Here is a 25470-nt window from a genome sequence, read left to right as displayed (position 1 = left end):
TAACTCTCCTTCCTTCTGACCATCAGAAATTCTTCTGACCCTGTAATATCTAAATGCTCAGATTCTGTTGAGCTAAAATCTGTAGTAAGTTAACTTCAAGAAATTGAACTTTGAATTGGTTAAAAGAAATTGAACTTTTAATTGGTTTGTCCAGTTGAGGAGTCTTCTTCAAAGAATGGCTACAGGGTGTTTTTATTTCTAGATCAACCTTATTTCTGACTTTTTAGCTTTTAATCTATAAAAATAAAAAATTAGGTTCAGTCTGTCTTCAGTGCCAGAATATTTGTGATTTTTCCCTCCAGTCCTTGATATTTAGAAATTTGATGGCCATGGCCATGTTGTGGCAGGCTCCTTTTGCTGTGTGTTCATCAGATGGAGAAAAGGAATTTTCCTGAAGTTTCTTCCTCTACTCTGCAAATTACCTGAATGAGGTCACCTAAATTCTCTTCAGGATGTTCCAGTTTCTCTCCATGTACACAAATTTAAAGAATTCAGAGGGATTGCTTGTTTATATGTTTGTCTTTAGATATAAAAATCAGTGATATGAACGCTGCCCTGCAGTGATTGATCAGCTTTTTCATCTTTCTAATCTTGTTTTTTCCCTTTTTCCTTTCCTTTAGCAAATCAAAGCATTTCAGAAATTAATTCTTTTGATTTTAGGAAAATAAAGGATATTGATTAAAAGACTGCAGAGTTGTGGAAGAATAAGTGTGATTCTACTGCAAAATGTAGCAGTAACAAATGAATTGTCAGATTTTGGCCAAATTTCAGCAAGTTACTTTCACACATTCAGATTATTCAGCTGTTTGCTGAAGGGCCAGTGTGGTGAGATAAATACAGATTTAATATCTTTCCTTGTTCTGTTGCACTCAGGAGAACATTGCATTCAGTCAGAAAGATAATTTCTTTAAAAAAATTAAATAGTGGGTTGAACATGACAATAGATTAGTAATTTTTCCCATCAGATCTATCCCTGTGAAATTAAATACTTCCCATAATTTGTCAGCACTGTGGAGCAGCAGAGCTGATGAATTAACCTGCCTGAGTACCTCAGACCATTTTAAGAACTTTGTGAAATTAGCAGGTATGTGGCAAAAGTGATAAATAAAGAATGAAGCCGCTTCCCCTGGTCTGAATCCCAAACAATATTTTATATTTTTTTAGAGAGGCTCTTTCCTTCTTCTTTGAACATTCATTTGAAACCTTTGCCATGTGCCAGTATTAAAAAAAAAAAAAAAAGAAATATTCTGGAACATTTACACAATAAGGCAGTCACCCATCCTGTCATTTTCCATATCCCCATTGTAATTATTTGAAATCCTTATGCTTGAAGATGAGTTTTTTCTCCCTGCCAGCCCCAAATCTATTTTGGGAGTAGACTTGTAATTGTGTGTTTGTTAATGTGACTGTCTGTTGCCATGAACAAAGTGAGGTCACCAATTTTCTGTGGCAGCTTTGCCTCAGAGTTCAGGATTGTAAACCAGCCAGCTCTTACTGAAATGTACTCTTTTTTCTTTTATATTATTGTCTTACTTTATATTATATACATATTTATATATATATAAATATATTTATATATATAATATATATTATATCTGGTATATATAATTTTATATTATACATTTTTTTTTTATTTTATTTTATTTTATTTTATTTCTGTTATCAAGCCAAGCCATACCTGTGGCATGAACTGACTCACATTGTGATAGCCTGGGATTATTCCTATTACAGTTTGTATGGGACTCCTGTATTCAATATTTAATTATTCTCCATTGAAGACTTGTCAAGAATTTTCTTGGAAGTAAATTGAGAATAAATGTATGTGAAGCATCTGAAAAACATTTATTTCACTTAGTTTTTGCTAAGGAAAAGCTCACCTGATTGCAGATTATGTTATATTGGAGATTCCAATGCTCAAAAAATTTATATTTTGGATTTGTATTTATGAACTTATAAAACTTTATTGAGTCCATGCAGATCACTGAAGTGTATTTTATCAATGCACCATCACTGCTAAGGTTTTTATTGCCATTAGAGTTTCTTCTGTCAAGTGTGGTTTGGTCTATCTATCTTTAGGTTTTAAATTTTTAATTTTTTTAGCTATTTTTATATCCCAGAATGGATTGATTTCTAGGCAGATTTCTGTTAACTGCCTGGAAGTCAACAAATGGTGTCAGTAGGGCTGTGATAATTCAGAGAATTTAAAGGTTTGGCTCAGAACATCTGCCCACCTTCAGTACTTATCACCCTTTATAAACACATAATTAGAACTTAAGATAAACACAGATTCACCAACAGGAGCATGGAGAGGAAATTAATTTTTAATATATAAAGATATTTTCTGGAAAGACTTTTGGGCATCCCTGCCTTAAACCCAGCAGCAGTAAAAACCATTAATATATAGGTATAAATCACACCAGCTGTATTTTGGTGATTTCTGTCATGAGGAGATTTCTCCAGATGCCATAAATTAAGTTTTTACTCTGAAGCCACCTTACACATCATTTGGTTTCACCACATAATGATGTTAATTTTGTGTGATAATATTGTGAGAAAAAATGTTTGCTTGCATGAGAACTGAAAGGACAGTTAAGCCTCAGGATAAGGCTCACAATTACTCTGTTTTGGGGGGAAAAAAAGGCTTTAATACAAATATTTTTTAAAAAACAGCTCAGAGTGAATAAACCGTGTGGATCTGAATTTTGCCGTGTTATTTAAGTTCTGTGAGCACGTTAAAACACATCCACATTCTGTACATATCTTAGAATCCAAACTCTGTCTTCCCAGGTTTCAGGCAGGCATAAAGCACATCACACACCTTACAAGTAAAACTAAAAACCAAGCTGGGAGATCTTACAAGTGACCTGAAATTTAGCAAAGTCTCATTGTCAACTTTTGGATTCGTATCAGCACAGGGAATGATTTCTGCTGAAAAAAGAATGGAGCCCATGGAGCACATGCTTGATTTAAAATCCTTATCCAGGATATTTTAAAAATCAGCATCTTGCTTTCAGCCTGAATATTTTTTTTAAACAGACTTCATAATGTTACCAGGAGAGGCAAACCCCACTGTTCTGCTCTAGCAACCAACATTCTCCTACCCCACTCTCCAGCTGGGGTAAGAACTAGCACAACACTGGAAAATAGTGATAATACTGCACAAGAAAGGAATATTTACCATTAATATTGTTGCTTTTTAGTGTCTTTTTACTGATCTGTGATTCTGTTACAGCAGCACGTGTTGTGTTGGGCTGTAAATTAAAAAGGGATTCAGGGAGTCAAGCCTTAAATCGTTGTCTGATGATCATTGGGATTATTAAAAGGCTCCTGGCTTCAAATTAATGGGTTTTCTTTCTGTTCTAAAGTGATTTAAAAATTATAAATGGAAAATTCCATGCTGGAGGAGTCATATTGATGATAATGATTTATGGATTATGTCTGCATTGACATCTGACAGCCAGGACAGCAGAATGAGCAAACTCTTCAGATTTGCCTGTCCCCAGTGAACATCTCCATACCCGGCAGAAACCACCCACAGAATTGTGACCGTCTGATATTTTTACAAAGCATGAGGTGCAGTTGCACCTGAAACACCCCCAACACACCTGCAGAGAGGCTGGGGAGCCTTTGGCAGGTGGGAAGAGGAGGCCTGAGCACGTTGAGCGAGGTGTAAACCCCGCGTTGAGCGAGGTGTAAATCCCGCGTTGAGCGAGGTGTAAACCCCGCGTTGAGCGAGGTGTAAACCCCGCGTTGAGCGAGGTGTAAATCCCGCGTTGAGCGAGGTGTAAACCCCGCGTTGAGCAAGGTGTAAATCCCGCGTTGAGCGAGGTGTAAACCCCGCGTTGAGCGAGGTGTAAACCCCGCGGCCGCGCGCCTGACGTCGGTTCCCTCAGCAGCAGGGCTGATTGCAAAGGCAGATGTTGTCCTCCTTCTGCAGGAGCTGAGATCCACCTCCAGCCTCCCAGATTGTTTGTGCCTTCAGATGGAATTAGAGCTTCCTGCCATTGTGTGTGCCGTATGTCCCCTCGTCCCCGACTGACGCATGTTGGACACTCTGCCCGCGGCGCTGGCGAGATGAGGCCGTTGCTAAAACTGAAAAATGGCCAAAATCCAGAGATTTTTATCATCCCATCCATGCCTTGCAGTGGTGCACGAGGGAGTTTTCCATGTCTCGGGCACACTTTCCCCAGCCTTTCCTTTGATTTCACACGGGCAAGAGACGTCAGTGGCACTTTGTTATGTCTGACACTGACTTGTGAATTGTCTTTAAAATAACTGTTTTTGAAAGGGATGAAATAGATTTTTTCAAAAGGGATAAAATGCATTTATCAAAATGGGAATTGTGATTCCGTAACTATGACATTTTTCATAATTATTTTAAATACTTTTAGGGCTGTAAACCTTGAAAATACATGTTACATTCAAAGAAATATTATGAGAAGATAATTACCTGAAGTTTGGGAATTGTGATTCCATGACTTTTGCTTTCTTTGAATTACTTTCAATACTTTTAGGGCTGTAAACCTCGAAATTATTATATGTTGCATTCTGATTTTGGCATCCAAAGAAATCCTGTGAGAAAATAATTACCTAACATTGGGGAATTGTGATTCCACAGTTTTGCCTTTCTTTCAGTTATTTTAAATACGTTTAGGGCTATAAACCTCAAAATTATATGTTACATTCTGATTTTGGCATCCAGAGAAATCCTGTGAGAAAATAATTGTCTAAAGTTTGGGAATTGTGATTCCACGACTTTGACTTTTTAAAAATTATTTAAAATACTTTTAGGGCTGTAAACCTCGAAATTATATGTTACATTCTGATTTTGGCATCTGAAGAAATCCTGTGAGAAAATAATTATCTAAAGTTTTGGATGAAGGCAGGAAACGTCATGGCTTTTTACTTAATAAATACATTTTTAATGGAAGATATGTATCAATGTTAAGGGAAAATTTCCAGCTAGCTGTACCCTGACCACATCAATTCAACTCCTGCTTTGTCAGAAACAAAATATTTTCATTTTAAAACAAAATTAATTGTGCCAGTTGTCAAGAAACATGGATATCTGTATGCATGGATTTGCCAAATCAAATGGGAATGAGGATGTGTATAGAATAACTAAGTTTTAATTGATCATTATTCAAGTATTCTCTCTACCTCAGTAGCAATATCAAAATAAGGATGGAGTCAAAACAATTGAGATCAGCATATTTTATATTGAAGGAAAATAGCTTTTTTATGACCCATAGAATTAATCAGGGGGTTTTATTGGCACAGCTCCCCCACAACATAGTACATTGATTTTCCTCAAACTTAGATTAAACATTTATTCATGTGTAAAATAATGCTTGCAATTCCATTTTATCTGCAGGATAAAAAATGATCACAGTTACAACCTTTATGGTTTAGGCCATCAACCAATCACTGATGCAGTAATTCCAGGAGTTATGATAGTGAACTTAGGTTGGGGACACATTACTCCTTAATTATGGGCAATGCAGTTTCACAGACTTTTCTCTTTGATGTCACAACATATAATTAGGGGCCACACAGCATCATTATAAATGTGTACACCTAGAGGGTTTTGGGTTTGTTTTTTTTTTAATTTCTTTTTTTTTTATGCACAATGTAGCATACAGATTGTATGGATATATTACAAGTATTTATGATAGGAATAGCAACTAGCAGATCTTATCTGAGTGCTGGAATGTGTTACCCAGGTCCCTTGTGGAGTCTGTCTCCTTAGAGAGATTCAGAAACCATCCAGATGCAGACCTGAGAAATTTGCTTCAGGTACCAGAGGTGGGGTGGACAAAGGGACCTCCAGAGGTCCCTTCCAGCCTCACCCATTCTGTGATTCTGTCACACAGATAGTGCAGTAATTCTAATTTCTAAAATTCTAATTAGTGACAATGACTTCTTTTCTCCTTACAGTTGTTTCCTTCAAGCTCTGCCAAACTTCTGCTTCCCACAGGCTTAGTTGAGATTTTTTTTTTTTTGCCTCATAAAGAATCACCTTGAAAGGACTCAGAAAACACAGAGCTATATTTATGGTTGAGAAACAGTTTTCAGTAAGATTTAGAGATGAAAAGAAGCAATTGTATTGAAATTTGATTGGTTTTAAATTTGTTTTTTCCTCTGCAGGGTGCGCAATGACTTTGATGTGCTTACAAACCGCCTGATTGGCAGCCACGGCTACTGCACCCAGGTGAGCGAAAAAAACCACAGTTCTGGACATGTCCTGTGCCTCTGCTGTGAACTGACCTCTGGAAGAGATGGATTTCTTATTTTTGAGACATAAAGTCATGGAATCACAGAATGCTTTGGGTTGGAAGGGACCCTAAATCTCATCTTGTTCCAGCCCTTCCATCCTTCCTCTGTCCCAGCTTGCTCCAAGCCCCATCCATCCCATTCTTGAACATCTCCAGGGATGGGAATCCACATCCTCTCATAGCAACCTGTGCCCGGGCCTCAGCACCCTCACAGTAAAGAATTTCTTCCTCATATCAGCTAAACTTACACTCCTTCAGCTGGAGGCCATTCCCCCTTATCCCAGCGCTCCATGCCCTTGTGAAAAGTCCCTCACCAGCTCTTCTGCAGCCCCTTCAGGCATGGAAAAAAATGATTTATGAAAATAAATTGGTGGAGATTTATGCTATAAAATCTCCACCAATTCCCTTTTTTTTTCCCCTTATTCCCATATCCTCAAGCACCTTCATCCTTTATTGCTTTTCCTCGTGTTTTGGCACATTGTTGTCTTTGCTTTCAGAGGTTCTGCTTTGCAGGCTGTTTTTTTGGCTTGCATGTGCCTGTAGCTGTGTGTTCATGTCCTCACAGTCCTCTCATCTTCCTCTTTGCGACTCCTTGATTGATTTCAGTGCTGAGATATTGCTGTGTTCCCTCCATTCCCTCTCAGAAACATGCCTGAGGCTCCATGTCTGACCCTACAGCTCCTCAGTGATTCCAGGATCCCATCCATTGCCCTTCTGGCTGCCAAAGACAAACTTCATGCTCCTCTCTTGTTGCTAGAGGACTTCTGTACTGTGACCACACAATGGTTCCTCAAGAAGGTGGTAGAACACCAGTGATGATGAATAAAAGTGCTAAAAATATCAGTAAAAGCCTATAAAATCTGGGGAATCCTTCAGGAGAAACACAGAGCTGTAATTGTGTGCAGTATTTTTAAAACCAGTTCCAAACTGGCCATACCAGAGTTATTCATGTCTTTGGGCATGGTAATTTGCAGTATTTTTTCTGGAAACTTTCTCTTTGTTATTCCCCCTGCTGGTTTTAGCCATATGTTATTTATTAATGGTGAGCTGGTTCACTGCTGCAGCACAGTCTGCTGCTAGCTGTGCTTCCATACACCCCAGCTGGCCCTGGTGGGATGTTAGCTGAGAAAAATATCCCAAATCTCTGCTCCTGAACTTCAGGCACATTCACATGTGCAAAAGCCACCCACCCTCTCACAGGTATTTAGCCTCTGACATCCCCCTGCTTCAACTAGAGGGGAAATAATCAGCAATCATCTCTAGGAAATATCAATATCTTGGTGATCAGGGTCCATATGGGTAAATGTTTTACTGAAGGAGACCTAATTTCACCCAGAAATAATCAGTGAGGAAGAATCACAATTTAACAAATCATGTCCAACATACAAAATACATCACTAAGCACATACAGAAATGTCATGTAGTACTGACAGGCTTCGAGTTTCTACCATTCATGCTGTACTTTTCATTGTACAGAAGAGGAGACACCAAAATGTTTTCATTAAAAAAAACCAAAAAAAACAAAAAGAACTGAACGCTTACAGGAGATGTTTGAGAGTTGGATGTGAGAGTAAATAAATTATCAGCAGTTTGCCTCCAGAAGGGTGAAAATTGAAAACTCGTCTATTATTTGGACTTCATCAAATCTTTCAATACTGTCTCTCACAGCATCCTGATGCCTTGTGCAGGCTGCCCTAGAACAGAGGCTGGACAGAGCTAAAGAATAAAGCAGGGATTTATTAAAAGCCTCCATGGATGCACCTTGGGCAGCACCAGAGCCCAGCCAGGGCTGCACCCAAGATGAACCAAAATGGCCCCAAAATGCACGAGCGCTCCCGGGCTCTCTCCCTGGGATCAGTTCTGCTCCATTTGCACCTTGCAGTTCATTGTCCCATTCCAGCTTTAGCCCAGGCAGTCCCACCCTGCTTGTTTTTCTCTCTCCAGCCCACGGGGTTTGTGCTCCTGGGCTGAGATTTGGATCATTTGTCCTTGGTGCCCAGCTGGAGCAGGAATTGTTTTGTCTCCCTGCTCTGTGCACAGAGCTCACCATGCCCTGATATGAAGCTCAGACCCACACACTAAAGCAGCACAGAATCTGAAAATACAAAAGCTAAACCTGAGGCATCAATCCTTTTGGATAAGAAGTCCAACCCACAGCTGGAAAAGGAGTTTTTTCCCCCCAGAGGGTGGTTGGACACTGCCCAGGCTCCCCATGGAATGGTCACAGCCCCAAAGCTGCCAGAGCTCCAGGAGGATTTAGATAAAGCTCTAAGGGATACACAGGGTGGGATTGCTGGGGGGTCTGTGCAGGGCCAGGAGCTGGACTGTATGATCCTTGAGGGTCTCTTCCAACTCAGGATATTCTGTGATTTTATAATTTCCTCATTTTAGTTTGGGAGACTTTGACCAAAATATCTGGAATCTTTTTATAATCAATTTTAATTCTAACCATAAACCTAAAGCCAATCCATAAACTGGGGGTCATGTACACGTGTAACTTCACATCAATCCTGAACAAGTCTTCTGCTGATCAACCTCTGTTTGGTTTTTGTTTTCTTTTTTTTTTTTTCCTTTATTTCAAACATGTCCCAAACAGGAATTGGTGAACTTGCTTTTGACTGGCAAAGCTGTGTCCAATGTTTTCAACAACGTGATCGAGCTGGACTCTGGGAATGGCAATATCACCATTTTGAAAGGCATCACGAGTCGCAGTGATATTGGTTTGCTGTCCCTGTTTGAGCACTATGATGTCTGTCAGGTATGCTTTCCAATAAAAATTTCATTAAAAAGAAAATAGTTTCTTTTAAAATCAGCTTCGTGTAGGTAAAGCAGCAAAAAAATTACTGGCTTGGTTCAGTTTATCTTTTCTGTGCTGTAGTGGTGGTTCTATTACCAGTAAAAAAATTAAAGACAATTAAAATAGCTGTTAATGCAGTGGAATTGTTCCATTTAACTGTTTTTCATAGTCGTATTTTAATTGTAGTCATCATGAAAATTAGAAGATTGATTAAAACTTTCAAAGGAGTGACAGATCTTAATTTATCTCAGGAATTTAATTTACCTTTGTAAGGATTTCACTAGTTCACAACAGGAGATGGAGCATGGCAGGATGGATATCTTTCCTAAGACAAGTTCTGTCCTAAGCAGCCAATCTTGTGTTTGATCCAGGAATATTATTTGAAATTCTCTTGCTTTTGTTGGATACTTGTATCACTCCCACCTGCATCTGCAGCAGCAGCACCCCTGTAAATTTTGAAAGTGATTACCAAAGGATGTGTTTTTACTGATCTGATATAAATGTGTGACAAAACAAAGCTTGATTTTAACTCCTTCCCATGTGGCTGAAGTCAGCTACATCCTCCTGCTACTGGAAAACTAGAAATTTTGTTATTTTTAATTAACACAATCATTTACATTATTCACAGGATTACAAAAGGCTTGAATTCTTATCAGTGCACCCAAATCTGATTAATTCAGAACAGAGTGGACTAAAAATAAATAAGCTTCTGTGTCTAGTTCACACTTCTTTTTCTTTCTATAAACAATGTGACATTTAAACCCTCAAAAAATGGTTATGCACCACTCCAGCATTTTTTCCATTCTCCAGTGAGGAAAATGACTCGGGAGTAGCAAAATGGTAAATGAGGTCAGGGCAGGTAAGAGCTATTTCTTACCCACCTGCCCTCTAAAAATAAAATAAGTTACCCAGAGATTCCAACACCATTTTCCACTTATTCTGCAAATTATATGGTAGAGGGGATCTCTTTCCACTGCTGGGCTCTTTCATGCAAGCTGGACTCATGAGCAGGGATCTGTTTTTCCAAGCCAGTGACTTAATCAGTTACAGAAACTCCAGTAGACATAGTTTCCTTTTTTTATTTTTAAGAGTCTACACTAGTTGGGCATCTGCTGCAAATTGTCCTGGTTTTTATTAAAAACATCTGGGTGTTCTCTGCATTTCAGTTCAGAGGCAATGTCTGCTTAGGACTGGGACAAAAGTCAGATTCTGGTGGATTTTGGCCCAAAACTGGGGAGTCTCCACTGTGGCTTCTGCGTGAGGGGCCAGATTCTGCTTCCTGTTGTAAACTTTAGAGCAGTTCAGGAAAAAGAAATGTCAGTGGCAGTTTGCAGGGGTGGAACTGAGAATAGAATTTGTCTTTCAAAGTGACTCTCTTATTCCTCTCAGCATCCAATTACAGTGTGGCTCTGGGGCTGGTAACTGAAGCCAGCCATGGAAAAGGACTGTCAGTTTTGGTTGGGTTTGTTTTTTGTTTCCAGGAGTAAGAAAATCCTGAGCGTGCTATATGGTGAATCATAGACATGGAGTCAGAAAACTCCCTTTAGGTCACATCCAGCCAATCTCTCAGGGGATAACTCAGGATATTTTTGTGTCCTGTTATATAGCAGGGTTTGTTTAAAAATCTTCATCCATAAAGTTCCTGCCTTTTTGTTCAGATGGCCATTTTTTCATTGATTTTAGTGCATATAACTGTGATCTTACAGTCCTCATCCATCTCTACTCTAAAACATGAATAAATGCAAATAAAGATTTGTAAGTCCTTGTGAATTTGGAGATTTTCAGTGTTTGGAGTGTTTGGAAATACTATTAATAAATCAGACTCTTCATTTACTTAGCTTCCTCTAATTATAATTTCACTCATAATCCAAGCTGCCCCCTGAACAATTGATCCCCATCCGCTGGGCATTTGCAGCTGATGTAAGAGTGCCTCCCTTTTTTATCAGCACATCCTGTCCAAGGCTTGTTTGTATTCCCCTGCTCTAGACTTGTTCCAACTTATCAACACATTTAGGATATTCAAGACTCCAGGCTAGACGCAGTAAATCCACATGGAAGAAGACTTTTCTACTATTTTATCTAATTTTTCTAATATTGGGAGCATTTGTGTGTAATCCACAGGTCCCTTGGTGTGGCTTCTGACTTGCAGATATTGTGAGGGCACTTGAATTAATCCTCAAACTCCAACAGTGGCAAATCCAAAGAAAATAATCCATCCCTTTTTTTTTTCCAGCCTGGAGAATCCCTCTGTTCCCCATCCATTCACCTCCTCCAGTGGATCCTGTGTTATCTTTGCTGATGAGAAAAACGTGTGCCCCGAGTAATTTGTCTGCAATTGTTCATGTTCAGTCATCACTCTCAGTCCTGACATATCACCAAACTCTGTGGAGTTTCTGCAGTGTAATTACTTGCTGCAGATTGTTTCACAATGACAGATGGATCCATTCCATCTGTTTCATGTGCAAATGTTTAGTTTCACAGTGAGATTCTGGATTTTAACAGGGGGAAAAAAGCTAAAAGTGCAATCCTGCTACTTTTCAGTAGGCAAGTTACATCCAAACCCAAGATCTTTGGGTTTCTTTTCTTTGTGCTAAGCAATATCAACTCCACGTGGTCTTACACATTTAACTTAAAAAAACTGAGATTTTTTTAGGTTTCCTGGGATTTATTTAGAGCATGTCAAGCAATAGGAACATTTCCACATGAAATTGCTGAGGGTTTGCTCTGTCTGCTGAGCTGCAGCAGTTCAGTCTCAGGGAAGCTGAGTGGTTTCTCAGCAGGGACAAGACCTTGGAGAAGGGGATGAGGCACAGGAGCAATTTTATCACTCCTGGGTGAGAAAATCCCTGTGTTTGAGTCAGAGCCTTTGGCCTAAATGCCACATTAAAATTGCAGGTGAAAAGACTTAGAATGATGAAATTTTTCCTTTCAAAATGTTTTAAGATGTTAAAAGTAGGAAGAGATGGAAGAAGAGGCTCCTCATATTGATGCCAGGCATTAAATAACAGTGAAAAAAGGAAAAAATAATCTGCATTCTCAGGTAATAAATTTAAACAGATTATTATCATTATTTTAATTCATAACTTGCTAATTCTTTAATAATATTAACAACCAATTAACAAACACCACAGTGCTAATTAACATGAATAATGATAATAATAACAGTGATAAATAGCATTTGCATGCCATTTCCTATTAGCAGATCTGTGCTTTGCAAGAGTGGCAAGTGTCATTTCCATTTTACACAGAGGGGTAATGGGTGAATAAAAGTCAAAGTAAGCTCCTGGCTGAACTGGGATGAGTACAGGTCTGAATCTCTCATTTGAAAGGCAGTGTGGTGCTGGCTGATGAATTTCATCATCCTTCTGAAATGCTTTTTGAAACTGGTTTAGGTATGTGCTGTTGTAGGTGAAGAAATGGAAATATTCAAAGTTATTTGTCACTTTTGAGCCTTCTCTCTGATTTGTCTTTGTTTTCACCAGTTCTCTCCTGCTTTAAGCTGTTCTGTCAGTTAAATCTCCTGTTGTCTGACCTCCCAAATTCACCCATTCTGATTCCTGGCTGTCCCAGCACTTCAAGGGACCTGGTGCTTTTTAGTTTTTGCTTCTCTGAAAATGGGGAGGGCATAGACAAAAAAGCTGCACACATTTTCCCTATTTCTTTTCAAAAAGGCAGAGCAAAGCAACAGAAACAAACAGAATTTATTCATTAAAATTCCACAGATGGGAAATATTATCTTTGGTCCTTTTGAAGAAACCACTGTGTGCTATGACAAGGCCTGAATGATGAAATTCAGCACACATGCTCTGTCTCCTGGCACCTCACCTGTGTTTTTGCCCTCCTATAACCTCCTTCCCAGGGAAATGTGTCCCCTAAAAAATCCCTTTTTCCCCATCAGATGGGCTGGATTCAAGCCAGGCCATTGGTGGGGTTGTGGAGGGGAAAGTTTGGAAAGAGGGTTTTAACCACCTCCTCTGAGAAACCAACCACAAAAACACACAAGTGCAAAATGGAAACTGATGGTTGGCTCCAATTTTCCAGTTATTTGTCAGGAATAGGGGTTAATGTTGTGCCCTGTAGGTGCAGCAGAGGAAGCTGCTATTTCTGTAAAACTTCTGTGAGCAAAAACATGGAGTACATTCAAATTTGATTGAAACAAGGCTGAAAAAGTCTTTGAGAAAAATCTGTTCTTCATTCCTTGTTTTTACATCTCCCTTTCTAGCCTGGAACTGAAATTTTCTTTAATGGACTCCTATTGTCCTCTGAGTTGTGACCAGTCATTTTCCCAGAGGTTGCTGGGGTATTGGCATTGCTTCCCTGTCAACATCCTTCCAAATGAAATAGAATCACACAGTTTTTATTTGAGACAATAAGGATAACAAAGCCCACATGTTTAGAAGAGCTCTGTGTGCTTTGCAAACAGGTAAAGCAGAAAATGAGAAGTCAGGTATTTCCCACATCTCTCTAGATTATAAACACCTGCATGTGGATCTGGATTTATCCCATCACATTTTAGGTGCTTTTAAGGATGAAAATTCTTCAGTTAGGAGTTCAGCCAACTCCCTGCATCACTGATGAATAGGAGTGTCTAAATTTCTGACAATATCCATGTCTTGCTTATTTGATTTTACAGCCAAAGCCCAAGGGCTAACTTGCATTAGAGAGCCTAGAAATAAATGCAGAAGTGTTCTGTGGGCTGAATCCTCCCCTGTCTGTGTCATTGCAGTGATGTAACTCCCTGAAGTGGGCTACAAACTTTGTTTGTAGTGAGGAAATGGCAAAATGCTGGAATCTGAGGGAGGGTCTGAATCTCCCTCAAAATTTCTTCATTTTTTGAGGTATTCCAGAGGAGCAGCTGAATGGGACAGGGATAAAGAAAAGATCTTGAATCTGCCTGGCACTCTGATATCTCTTTTCCTTCCTACATCTGCTGCTTTAGACCATGGCACTATAAGGGAACTTTAATCAGAAGCCAGTGCTTTCCAGGAGTCTCTTCTTTGCTTTGGAGATCCTAAGATTTAACACACATCTCTTTCTATTCTTCTTCAGTCATGTCCTTTTTTTCCCCCCCAGTTCATTATCAGAAAGATTTCCTTTTCTACCAAAAAAAAAAAAAAAAACAGATCCAAAGCTGCAGAGAAATTACCTAAGGCTCCAGTGTAGCAGTAGTGTTTGCTATTATTTTATATGGCTAAAATTATTTTTATGGCTGTTATTATTTTATATGTCTATTATTTTATATGGCTAAAACCTCTTCAATTTCTGTCTCACCTGGCATACTGCATACTCTGAATATCAGATCTCATAAGCAATAACTTTATTTTTCTCAATCTGATTGAAATCAAGTATTTGGCAATGGCAATAACCTCACCCTCACAGTGTCCCTTAATTATCTGCATTTATGTGGCTGAGTTGGTGTTTCAGGGGTGACCTGGGTCAGTGGGGTCACTGCTCCCCCAAGGGTTGCTGAAAAGGTGTTTGATTTTAGATTTTACACCCCTGACACTTCACTCTGAACACCCCTGGAACATTGTTCAATATTCATTCAGAAAAGGTCACTGCAGCTGTGGGGAATAAAACCCTGACAGAACAAACAATGGGCTGTTGCCTGTAACTCTGAAAGCTTGGTGTAATTATCTTCTTGCCTGTCAATCCTACCAGAAATTCCTTAGTTTGGCAGAACCCAGCCCTCTGTGGAACCATGACATGCTGTGATTACTTCTCAAATAAACACCTCTAGCAGCTGTATTCAGGGAAAGAAACATAAAGCAAGGAATGATTGAGTATAACTGGAAAATGAACAGTAAAGTCCTACAAGCAAGGGGGTGAAATTATGTTAAGTGGTAAAACTCCTGGAGATCTGATATGTCATTAGATCATATCCAGTAATCCTGCTTGGTTTGGGTACCACATTCTCTTCTTGTTGTTTTTTGGGGTTTTTTTTTTGGTTTGTTTGTTTGTTTGGGTTTTTTTGTTTATTTGGTTTTTTGTTGTTGTTGGTTTTGTTTGTTTGTTTTTGTGTTGTTGTTGTTGTTGGGGGTTTTTTGTTTGTTTTGTTTTGGTGTTTTTTGGAATAAGCATGGCAAAAGTTGGCCTAAATTAGGGCAGAACGGTGAGGTACCATCCACTCACTCTGGCATATCTGTTGGGATAATTCTCCAGCAGTAAATACTTGTCTGTAGGTTGAATTTCACCACTGTGTGAATACTCAGAGATATCAGATGGAGAATGAGTCCTTTGAAGGTGCTTGCTATTTTGAAGTTGATGCTTCTCAAAGATCAGAAGGGTGTTCCTGAAATTTATGAGCATTCTTGAGGGCTTTGTAAAGGAGAGGATCAGAATTGAAGAAATGCAGCACGAAAGGACACCTCATTCATTCCCCTTTTATTTTCCTTTTGCCTGAAAATGAGTAATGAGCCTGCTGGAAAACCAATACTTGAATAGTGATAAAAACACAGCCATTGAACTCTTATTAAAAAAAAAATTAATAAAAAGGATGCAAGTCACACATCCCTGATTTGCCTTTGGAATTCAGCCCTACAGATGTAGGGAAGACACTGGAAAGAAGGGATCTCAATCAGCTCTGTTCTCTTCCAGGCTCTTGTTGGATGGCACAGACACTGCTGAGTTTGAGGGGTTTTTGAGGAGTCAGAACCCTTGGGTGTTCTTCCCTGTCCTGTTTCCAGGTTTTATTCCAGGTTTTATCCAGTGTTACTGCCACCAAGCAGGCTGGTCATGGAGCTGAGGAACACTCAGGCCTCACCAGCTGGAGCAGAGAAATGAGAGATTAATTCTGTGTATGGGAAAGGTCTGGAGAGCCAGGAGCTGCTGAGGGAGCTGGGGGTGTTAAACTTGGAGAAAAGGAGGCTCAGGGATGACCTTATTGCTATCCAGACCCCTTGGTTTGGATAGGAGGTGTGGGGAGGTGAGGGTCAGCCTCTTCTCCCAGGCAACAAGTGGGACAAGGACAATCGGAAACGGCCTCAGGCTGCACCAGGGGAGGGTCAGGCAGGACATCAGCAGGAATTCCTTCACTGGAAGTGTGGTCAGATGTCAGGATGGGCTTCCCAGGGAGGTGGTGGAGTCCTCATTCCTTGGAGTATTGAAGAAACCACTGGATGTGGCTCTCAGTGCTTTGCTCTGGTTGTTGAGGTGATGTTCAGTCAGAGGCTGGGCTTGATGCTCCTGGAGGTCTTTTCCAACCCAAATGACTCAGTGATTCTGCTCCACACCACAACTGATGCTTGAAGAAGCAGCCAAAGCAATCCTCACAGTGAGGGTTGTCCTCACCTTGTCATCAGCATGGTTCCATATTATATTTTGTACAAAGTATGTTCTGCATCTCGGTGTCAAAGGCAGCAGCTAATCCTCAGCTAGTTAAATTGATGTGACCAAAACAAAGACTTCTCCCTTCTTCTGGGAGAGGAGGATTTAAGCTACAAATATTTTTAGACTCTGAGTTGTCTCAAAGTTCATGCCCTCGCTGCTTTCTGCAAAGATTGTAATTGAAAACGGCACATTTTTGGACAATGTTCCTGCAGCCCTCAATCATCTGAACAGTTTGTCCTGGCTTCAGGGGGATGGTTCATGTGAGTGAGAGCTGGAGTGGATGTGGCTTTGAAAGTTCTGCATCTCTCTAATCTTTGTCAAATGTTTGATGAAGCTGGGAAGTTGCTTTTGCAGACAAACGTAGGAAGAACACATTTTTAGGAGGAGACTGGCTGTTCTTTTTGGCTTTGACTTATCTGCATATTAAAATATGCATGTTTGTGAGACTGAATCTTTTCATCTGTGTCCCTCTAATTTGCCATCTTTTGTTGAAACTGCGTATTTTCTTTCTTGATAACTCCTGTTACGAGTGTTATTGGAAGCTTGTAAAAAATTCTTTACTTCTAAGCCAAGAATTCACATAAAAAGCAAAACTGTTGTATAAAAGGCTGTTTTAAATAGATATTAGCAAAGTAATGAGTCAGGGAACAGTTACTTAATTAGCTGGAGACTTGTTATCTAACATAAGAAATTCTCGTTGTGGAAGGCAGCTGAATTTGCACTAGTAGCACTTCAGATATAAATTCTAAATGTCCATCAAGATGAAAACACAAACTGCTTATCACTTAGGGTGCTGGTTAGAGTTTTGATTACAACAGAATTAATGTTGGCTTCTGCCTTTTGGCTTTTGCCATTTGCCCCTGTGCCCAGGGTGAAGAACTGAGGGCTGCACTGTAGGAGCTGCATCCAAAAATCTATATCTAGAACTCATGTATGAGAATTTTTCTGTTAAATTTCCTCAGTTTCCACTACGGCTTTTTCAGTGAAAAGCAAAATGACTGAAAGTAAAATGATTTCACTGAAAGCAAAATGTTTAATTTCAGATTTCAGTTTCCCTAAGCAATTTCTCAAAGGTACAAAACCCAGCTGCAGTGCTGCTGGTATCCCCTTCCTCCATCCCTTATAGATTAAATCTCTTGAGTATTCTAGTTTAAAACATCTATGACTGAATATTAAAATTTTTGTACACTTTCTTAGAGGATATTGAGATTATTTATAAATACATTTTCAAAAGAAGAACAAAGGCTTAGAAAAGGCTTTGGTTAAAATTTTATTTCCCCATGAGCATATTTCATTTTTAAGAATAACAAAGCGAAACAAATGCTTCTGTTATTGCTTTCTTCTGAAGCTGAAAATACATGTTTGGACTGTGAACTAGGAGGTGATAAAGTGAAAGGAATGCATTGCTTTCTTTGCTCAACACAGGATTTTGGGCTCAGTTGAGTTGCCCAGGCAGGGATGTCTCAGGGCACTTGAGATGCTGTGAGTTTCTTACCTGGTTTCCAGTCAGTGCTGAATGACAGCACAGCCTCCCATTGATCCCATGCTGTATTCCTGTGGTTTTACAGCTGTTGCAAATGACATATCTCCTGTTGGTTCAGCTCTTCTGGGATCTGATCTTGGAGCTGTAAGAGCACTACAACTGCATTTCATTACCTGCTACAACTCAAGGCCTAATATTTCCTTTATATGCTCCACGATTTACCAGAGCTGTACTGATCTGCTTCATCAACAGTCTCCAATAAGCCTTCATTAGTGTTTGTAGCCTAGAATAAATAAATGATCTTCCAAATTTTATATTTTCCACAATGAATTGTTTCTCCTCTCAACCCCAGTGATGTTCTGCTATTTTGTACTTTCCTTCTAGGTTGGCTGTTACTTGAAGACCCCCAAGTACCCGATTTGGCTGGTCTGCAGTGAAAGCCACTTCAGTGTGCTTTTCTGTTTGGAGAAGGATTTGCTCAGTGACTGGAAAACGGGGCGGAGGTTTGACCTCTATTACTACGATGGCTTGGCCAACCAGGACGAAGAGATTCGCTTGACAGTGGGTATGAGCAGCTCCCTGAACCTGCATTTCACCTCTGGGGGGGGAGAATGGAGGGTCCAATAATACAAACGGTGATGGGTGCAGGCAGTGAGCATTAATTTGTGTGCTGTTGTCCAGTTTCCATAATTAGTTTTGGTGATTAATTGCATTTCACAAGGAAGTTTTGAGGATCAGCTCTTGGAAGGGTTAACACTGAGCATGTGTCACTTTGTACACACTGGCAAAAATTCCAGTGGCACTGATTCCCAAGGAACAGGTTGTGATCTCTGGCTTATTCATACTCCCAGGACTACAAAATATATTTCTCTACTCCCATTCTCCTTCACGTCATCTCACTGTAGCAGAAAGTGCAGGTGTCCAGTTCCTCACCCTAAATGCCTGTAAGAAAATTATCAGAGAGGGTGAGGAAACATGAAATCCTTGCCTCCAAGGCAAGATGCCAGTACTCTGCTAAAAAAGTTTAGTTTCTTACCTGCCTGGAAGTGCAAGCCTGCAAAAGATCTTCCAACTTGTTACACTCCTTCTTTCAGGAAGCCATGCCAAATTACACAGCTGCTTTTACAGTAAATACTTCTTCAACTGGAAGGCATTTGGATGAGTATTCTGATCCTTAGAAAGCACCTACTTCAATACATTCCCCACCACTAAATCCCTGTTTGCTAATAATATCCTACTCATCTTTTGTTTTCTTTCCTTTGGTACATTTGTACAATCTTGCCTGTAATTCTTTGATAACCAAATTCCTTCTCAATCTTAAGGAGCCACTCTACTGCAGTCTGCTCTTTAGAAATAAGTTGTCTCTGTTCCTTATTTGCACCAACATCCAGGTTTTTGCACAGCATGGGTGTTGTATGTTCTGCTTGAGTCCGTGTGGCAAAGTTCTTTCTGTGCTGTGAGTGCTGGGAGTTTGAGCCCCTCACAAGATTTGGTAGTGAGTTCAATCATCTTTCTGCCTGGTATTTATCCTCTTACTTTAAAGAAAATCCCTGTCATTCTATTGCAGGGGTCACATGATATATTAGCTCCAAAAATTATCAATTTTCACAGGACTGTGGTTTCCAGCTGGTTCCCACATCCCACACAAAAGTGACATGGATGACACAGCTCAGCACAGGACTAGAGACACATTTTTTCTATTGTGTTGTACCACATAACATCTGGTCCAAAACAGGTATCCAAATGTGTCTTTCCATCACCAGGAATGTTCTCAAAGCCAAGAGCTGCCAAGCCCTCTAAGATCCCTGGATGAGAAATTCCCCAGAGCACATATACATTTTTCCCTTTGCTGTCCAACCTGTCATGGCATTCCTTTGTGTTTCTCCTCAAAGCCAATATGTGCATGGAGTTGTAGATATCTCTTTGTTGTGTCCCAGTAAATCCTTTGTTATCTCTGAAATTCTGCAAAAGGCAGTAAAAATGCAAATACTTTCATCATTCCACAAAAACGTTGCCCTGGTTCTGGCTGTGCAGTAATCCCTTGCTAAGTCTGGGGAAAACTGTAATTACTTCACATCCAAAATGTAACTCTGGCCAAACATCTAAACCCAGCACACAGGAGCAGATGGAAATAGCAGAATGCTAAATATTGCTGGTATTTCCCTTGTGGAAATCCCAGCAAGAGGTGATGTTCAGGCAGCATCACCTGGAGATGCAGCATGAGGAGCTGGGTGCTCTCGAAGGGACATCTCCCAGCAGCAGGAGATGTTTTTGCTTTATTTGAGAAAAAAGTTGAATTCCTTAAAGTGGGAATCTTGATTATAATTAGGTAAAATTACCATCAAGGCCACATTTCAGGAAATATTAAAGAAATTGCACTGGGCAAGAAAGGCAAAAAAGAGAGAAGAGTAGAATTATATTTTGGGAGTAGAAGCAATTGCTACTTTATATTGGGCGTTTGCTCTGCTTCTCATAATTAACCATTTGCCAAAATGTAGACAAGAAACATAAAGTTCCTTCATAAAATCAGGTTAATGACATCAACATACGATTAAGAAAAATAATAGTATATAATAGTATAGTAATATAGTAAAGTAAAGTAATAGATAATAGTATATATATAATAATAATAATAATAATAATAATAATAATAATAATTCTTTCCATTGGAGTAGAAATTTTGGATAGGCAAGGAAGAGCTGTAACAGTGCTGGCACTCAGTTTCTCACTAATTAAGGGTAGAATGTATATATTCCTTTTCTTTGACTCTTAGGTACACCTTTATACCTTTTTTCCTGTTTCTTTGGATGGAAACACTCCATTCAATCCGTTTGATTGGAAGAATTCAAGTCTAAAAATGACAAAATTGCATCAGAGTTGGCCATGAGTGGGAAAAGCAGCCACACCAAGTGCCTGTCCTGCTATCAGGGCTATGGTCAGGACAGTGGCTTAGGTTGCACCTGGAGAGGTTTAGAGAAAAATTTCTTCACAGAAGGGGTTGTCAAGCACTGGAACAGGCTGCCCAGGGGAGTGGTGGAGTCACCATTCCTGGAAGTGCTCAAAAACCTGTAGTCGTGGCACTTGAGGACATGGTTTAATAGTGAACATGGTGGTGGTGCTGGATGTATGGTTAGTTTTGATGATCTTAGAGACTTCAGCTTCTATTATTCTAAAATTCTGTGTTACAGACTCTTCAAAATTATGATAAAAAAGGCTCTTTTAAACTTAAAAGATTCCTGTGTGCCTCTAAGTTCCTGAAGATCTAAAGGAAAACCACCAGTACTTCATGTACTTTTAAATATTGTCCGTCTCCCTCCAGAGTTTTCTGCATGTGTTTGTACCCATCAGATCAACACACAAGGGAGAGCCAGGTCCTGTCTGTGACATGAGAGAGCCAGCTAGATCTGAGACTGGCAGCTGTGAATGGTCAGGACAATCCCCTCCCATCCTGTCTCCATCAGTCTCACTGAAGCAGACCCAAATCCTGCACCCTGCCTTGGCATCGTGCTCCATTGGCTGGGTGACAGAGAGAAAAGGAGAAAGAGAAAAAAACACCAAACCCCTTGGTCTGCTGCAGTTTAAATGTCTGATTCCAAAACAGGAAACAGCTGAGCAGACTGACATCCAAGCTGGTGGCAGGATGTTTTGTCCCTGGGAAGTTCAGCTCTACTTTCACTGTTGACAGATGCCGTGGCTCAGACAGTGACCTCTCTGTTTTCCCTGGAGTGCTGTGATGGCCTCTCCATCCCCAAGGAATGTTCACAGCCTGGGGAGGCTCCCTGGGGTTCTGTAGGAGCCATTGGGGGTTAGGATGGAGGGGATGGATGGAGATGAGAGATCTTTGAAGCCAGGGCTTGGAATTTGGGGTTTATTGCCAAGGGCCTGGGTGCAGGGCCCTGCTGGGAGCTGCCAGCCACAGCTCGGAGCAGGCCTGAGAGAGGGAGAGAGGTTAAGAGAGTGGTAAAGAGGATGAGAGGGTGAGGTTCCCATTACAATACAATAAGTCTTCTTTGGGTCATGGAACTTGGGGTTTATTTCCAAGGGCCTGAGTGCAGGGCCCTGCTGGGAGCTGCCAGCCACAGCTCAGAGCAGGCCTGAGAGAGGTAAAGAGAGTGGGAAAGAGAGAGAAGGCAAGAGTGTGGTAAAGAGGATGAGAGAGTAAAAGAGAGGATAAGAGAGAGAGTAAAAGAGGATAAGAGAATAAGAGAGCTAGGTTCCCATTACAATACCATAAATCTTCTTCTGTGTTGAATATTCTGATTCTCACTAACCAATCTAGTACAAGATACAAATCCTACAGCATTTACATACAGCCTATAAGAATCATTACATTACCACACTGTGTTACATTTTAAACCCTAAAAACTCCTCTTTGGGTCCCTTCTGCCAAGCTGTAGGGTCTGCTCTGGTCCTTGGACCTGTCTGCATCATCAAAAGGGGACCTTCAGCTGGCCACACCATTGTTTTCCAGTTGTTCAGTAACTGAGGTATCTCAAAGCTTGATTTCATTTCAATCTTGCTTATACTTTCCATATTCTCAAAATCTTTTGCCAGGCAATCATATTTATAAGGCTTTCCTGTGTCATCTTCCTCAGCAGTGTTCCACACAGCATCTTCTCCTGTCTGTGCGCTGCTTGCTAAGCAGTAAAGGTAAAATGTTCTTTTCCAGGGTGGAATGGTCCTACCCCAGTTCAAACTGGACTCTGGATTTCCTGTTCAAGTGTAGCACCATCACTGTCACATTTGAGTGACAAAATCACTCAGTAATTACAACACCAATTGCAAAATAAAGCCTTCATGACAGCCATGCAGCACATGATTTCATTTTCTGATCTGTGGTTTTCCTTGAAACCATCTCTGTATGAGCAATCTAACCTGGCTCAGGCACAGTGGGCAGTGGTTGGACTCAAACCAACTGAGAGGTTTTTCTGTGGGGTTCTGCAGGAAGAAAAGGTTCCCCAGGCACTAACAATGTCTATTTTGTCTCTGCAGATACAACTCAGGTGTGCCCTGAAAATAAAGAAAATGATCTTACTCCTCCACTTGAGCACTGTATTAGGACAAAGTAAGTGAAATTCCAGTTTTTCATACAGATGTTGACACAAGTAAAATATGTGAGGAATCTCAAAAAAAATTTTCAGCAAGTAAAGCTGAAAAATTAATGCTTAAAAATCAGAAAGGATCTGAATGGGCCAGGCTGTGATAATATATTTTTCACATTTAATTGTGTGCTATTGTAATTAACATTGAACTGTCCAAGGTGTTCATTCTTAGAGGAACCTTCTTCCATCACCAAGAACTGACTGAGCCAAATTCAGTCTGAGAGCACTGCTTGGTTGCAACTAAATGTAAATGTAAATGTAAATCTAAAACTAAATCTAAACCTAAATCTAAAGATTCTAAATTTAAATCTAAAAAGTCTAAGTCTAAATCTAGAGTCTAAGTCTTAATGTAAATCTAAATCTAAATAGTCTAAGTCTAAATCTAAATCTAAATCTAAAAAAGTCTAAATCTAATCTAAATCTAATCTAAATCTAAATAGTCTAAATCTAATCTGAGTTTAATCCAAATCTAAATCTAAATCTAAATCTAAATCTAAATCTAAATCTAAATCTAAATCTAAAGAGTCTAAGTCTTAATGTAAATCTAAATCTAAATAGTCTAAGTCTAAATCTAAATCTAAATCTAAAAAAAGTCTAATTCTAATCTAAATCTAAATCTAAAAAGTCTAAATCTAATCTAAGTTTAATCCAAATCTAAATCTAAATCTAAATCTAAATCTAAAGAGTCTAAGTCTAAATCTAAATCTAATCCAAATCTAAATCTAATTCCCAAAAGTGCTTGTTTGCAGAGGTATAATGAGAAAAGGAGACAATTTATTCAATTTTCATCAGTTTTTTCTAAAGAGCAAAAGGGGGGATCTGGGTGTTATTTTCAGTGCATGAAGGCCCAGTGAAGAGTCTCAGTTTTCTGTGGAGAGCACAGGGTTTGTCAGGTTTTGTGCAGTCATTCCTGACAGCCCTCAGCTCCTGTTCTCTCCTTACAGACAAGGCTAATTCCTCTCATGTTGGGATTTTCATGGCCATTTTGAGGCCTATATAAGCAATTCTTCCAAATCAGACTGAAGTTAATGGGAACATTTTCAGCTCAGTGAGACATGAAAGAAGAAAAATGGAGAAATTTAACTGGGCAGAAAATTCAGCTTTATATCAATTCCAGCCTGGCTTTGGAAGTTACTATCTGAATATCTCTGGAGCAAGAAGTAAAAGCCTCATTGTCAGAGACCATAACATTTGTTAAATTAGCCAGCCAGGCAGCTTCAGGTTTCTCTTGCAGTTTCCCTCCTGTCCTTGCTACAATTTGCTCTGCAAAAAAAAAAAAAAAAATCCCCAAAACCAAAAAACCCAGCAGAAAATAAATAAATAAGGACAGTGGCTGCCAGTGTGTTGATCAGAAAATCACTGAAAGGTAGAAGAGGCATCCTGCAAGGTGACAGCAGTGACATCAGTGCAGCCTTCCTGCACATACAGATTTTATTGATTCCTCATTCCCAGTGACACATCAGCAGGACTGCAAACTAAAGTAAATAATGTATAACCTCAGAAAGCCCTACAGGGAGAATAATGCATGCAACTACTTAAAGTCTTAGAATATCTTCCATTCCTGGCATTGTGTCAGAGTTATACAGTGGTGGTGCTGCTGTTTGTTTATTTTAAGTTCCCTGCTTTCATCTGCTTGAGAGGTAAATTACCAGCAAATTCCAGTGTCAATTTATTTTGTTTGTAGCATTCTCAGTCTCATTTACCCTGGGCAGGCTGGCTCCTTGTTTTCAGTGTTTTCCCTTTGCTTTGAGGGTATTTATTTAAGCGTGGCCTTGCTGCAAGAGGTTTTTCATGTTAAATTCTTTTCCTTTTTGTTTTAAGAACTTTTTCTTCCAACTACAGAACAGCATATAAGGAAAAGTAAGAACCAACCCAAATAACCAAATTTTAGCAATTTATGGGATTTAAAAAAGGAGTGTTTTTTATGATATAACTGTGGAAAACTCCCCTAAACTAATTTTTAATAAAGCAAAGAGCTGTTACTTATTTTTGATGAAGAATTCATGATGAAGACTTCTCTCTTCAAAACATGCAGGATCATTTCTCAGGCAGAGTGGAGAATTCCACACTCTGGACAAGCAGAGCTGAGACAATAAACTATCATTAATTGGTTTTATTGTTAATTGAGAGTTTTGCTTCTATTCACATGCCTCAGTTCTGGTTTAGTCCATGACAATGGATTAAATTAAATAGATTAATTACATTAATTAAATTAAGCCCATTGCTTACCCCAGTACCTGAGCACCTCACATCTGCCTGCTCTTTGTTCTCTTACCCTCTCCTAAAGGGAAAACTACACTGGTAATAGACAGGTTTTGCTTTTAGATAATAGTAATAGTAATAATAATAATAATAGTAGTTAAATTCTGCGTTTAGAGCAGGGAACCCTTCAGCTGCCTCTGGAATGACAGTCACCACCAGGTACCAGTGTAACCTGCAGGCCTCCAAAAAAAGGACAAGTAAAAGTGCTTTCTTGTGGCATTT

The 25470-nt window shown here is 39.6% G+C and overlaps 1 protein-coding gene across 2 annotated transcripts in view; it reads left to right on the top strand.

Annotated features, from left to right (window-relative positions):
* The window catches only part of MINDY4 (MINDY lysine 48 deubiquitinase 4), a 77349-nt gene that overhangs the window by 47731 nt on the left and 4148 nt on the right, over positions 1–25470 (top strand). For both annotated transcript variants that reach the window (XM_064703809.1, XM_064703810.1), the window contains exons 14-17: positions 6148–6211; positions 8872–9033; positions 18269–18449; positions 22877–22949. In XM_064703809.1, the coding sequence (XP_064559879.1) occupies positions 6148–6211; positions 8872–9033; positions 18269–18449; positions 22877–22949 (480 nt within the window). The remainder of the gene's footprint in view (positions 1–6147; positions 6212–8871; positions 9034–18268; positions 18450–22876; positions 22950–25470) is intronic.

The sequence above is a fragment of the Zonotrichia leucophrys genome, chromosome 2 (genome assembly GCF_028769735.1).
Source record: "Zonotrichia leucophrys gambelii isolate GWCS_2022_RI chromosome 2, RI_Zleu_2.0, whole genome shotgun sequence".
NCBI lineage: Eukaryota > Metazoa > Chordata > Aves > Passeriformes > Passerellidae > Zonotrichia > Zonotrichia leucophrys.
The sequence above is the reverse complement of the archived record's forward strand: the minus strand, read 5'-3'. Positions and strand labels throughout refer to the sequence as shown.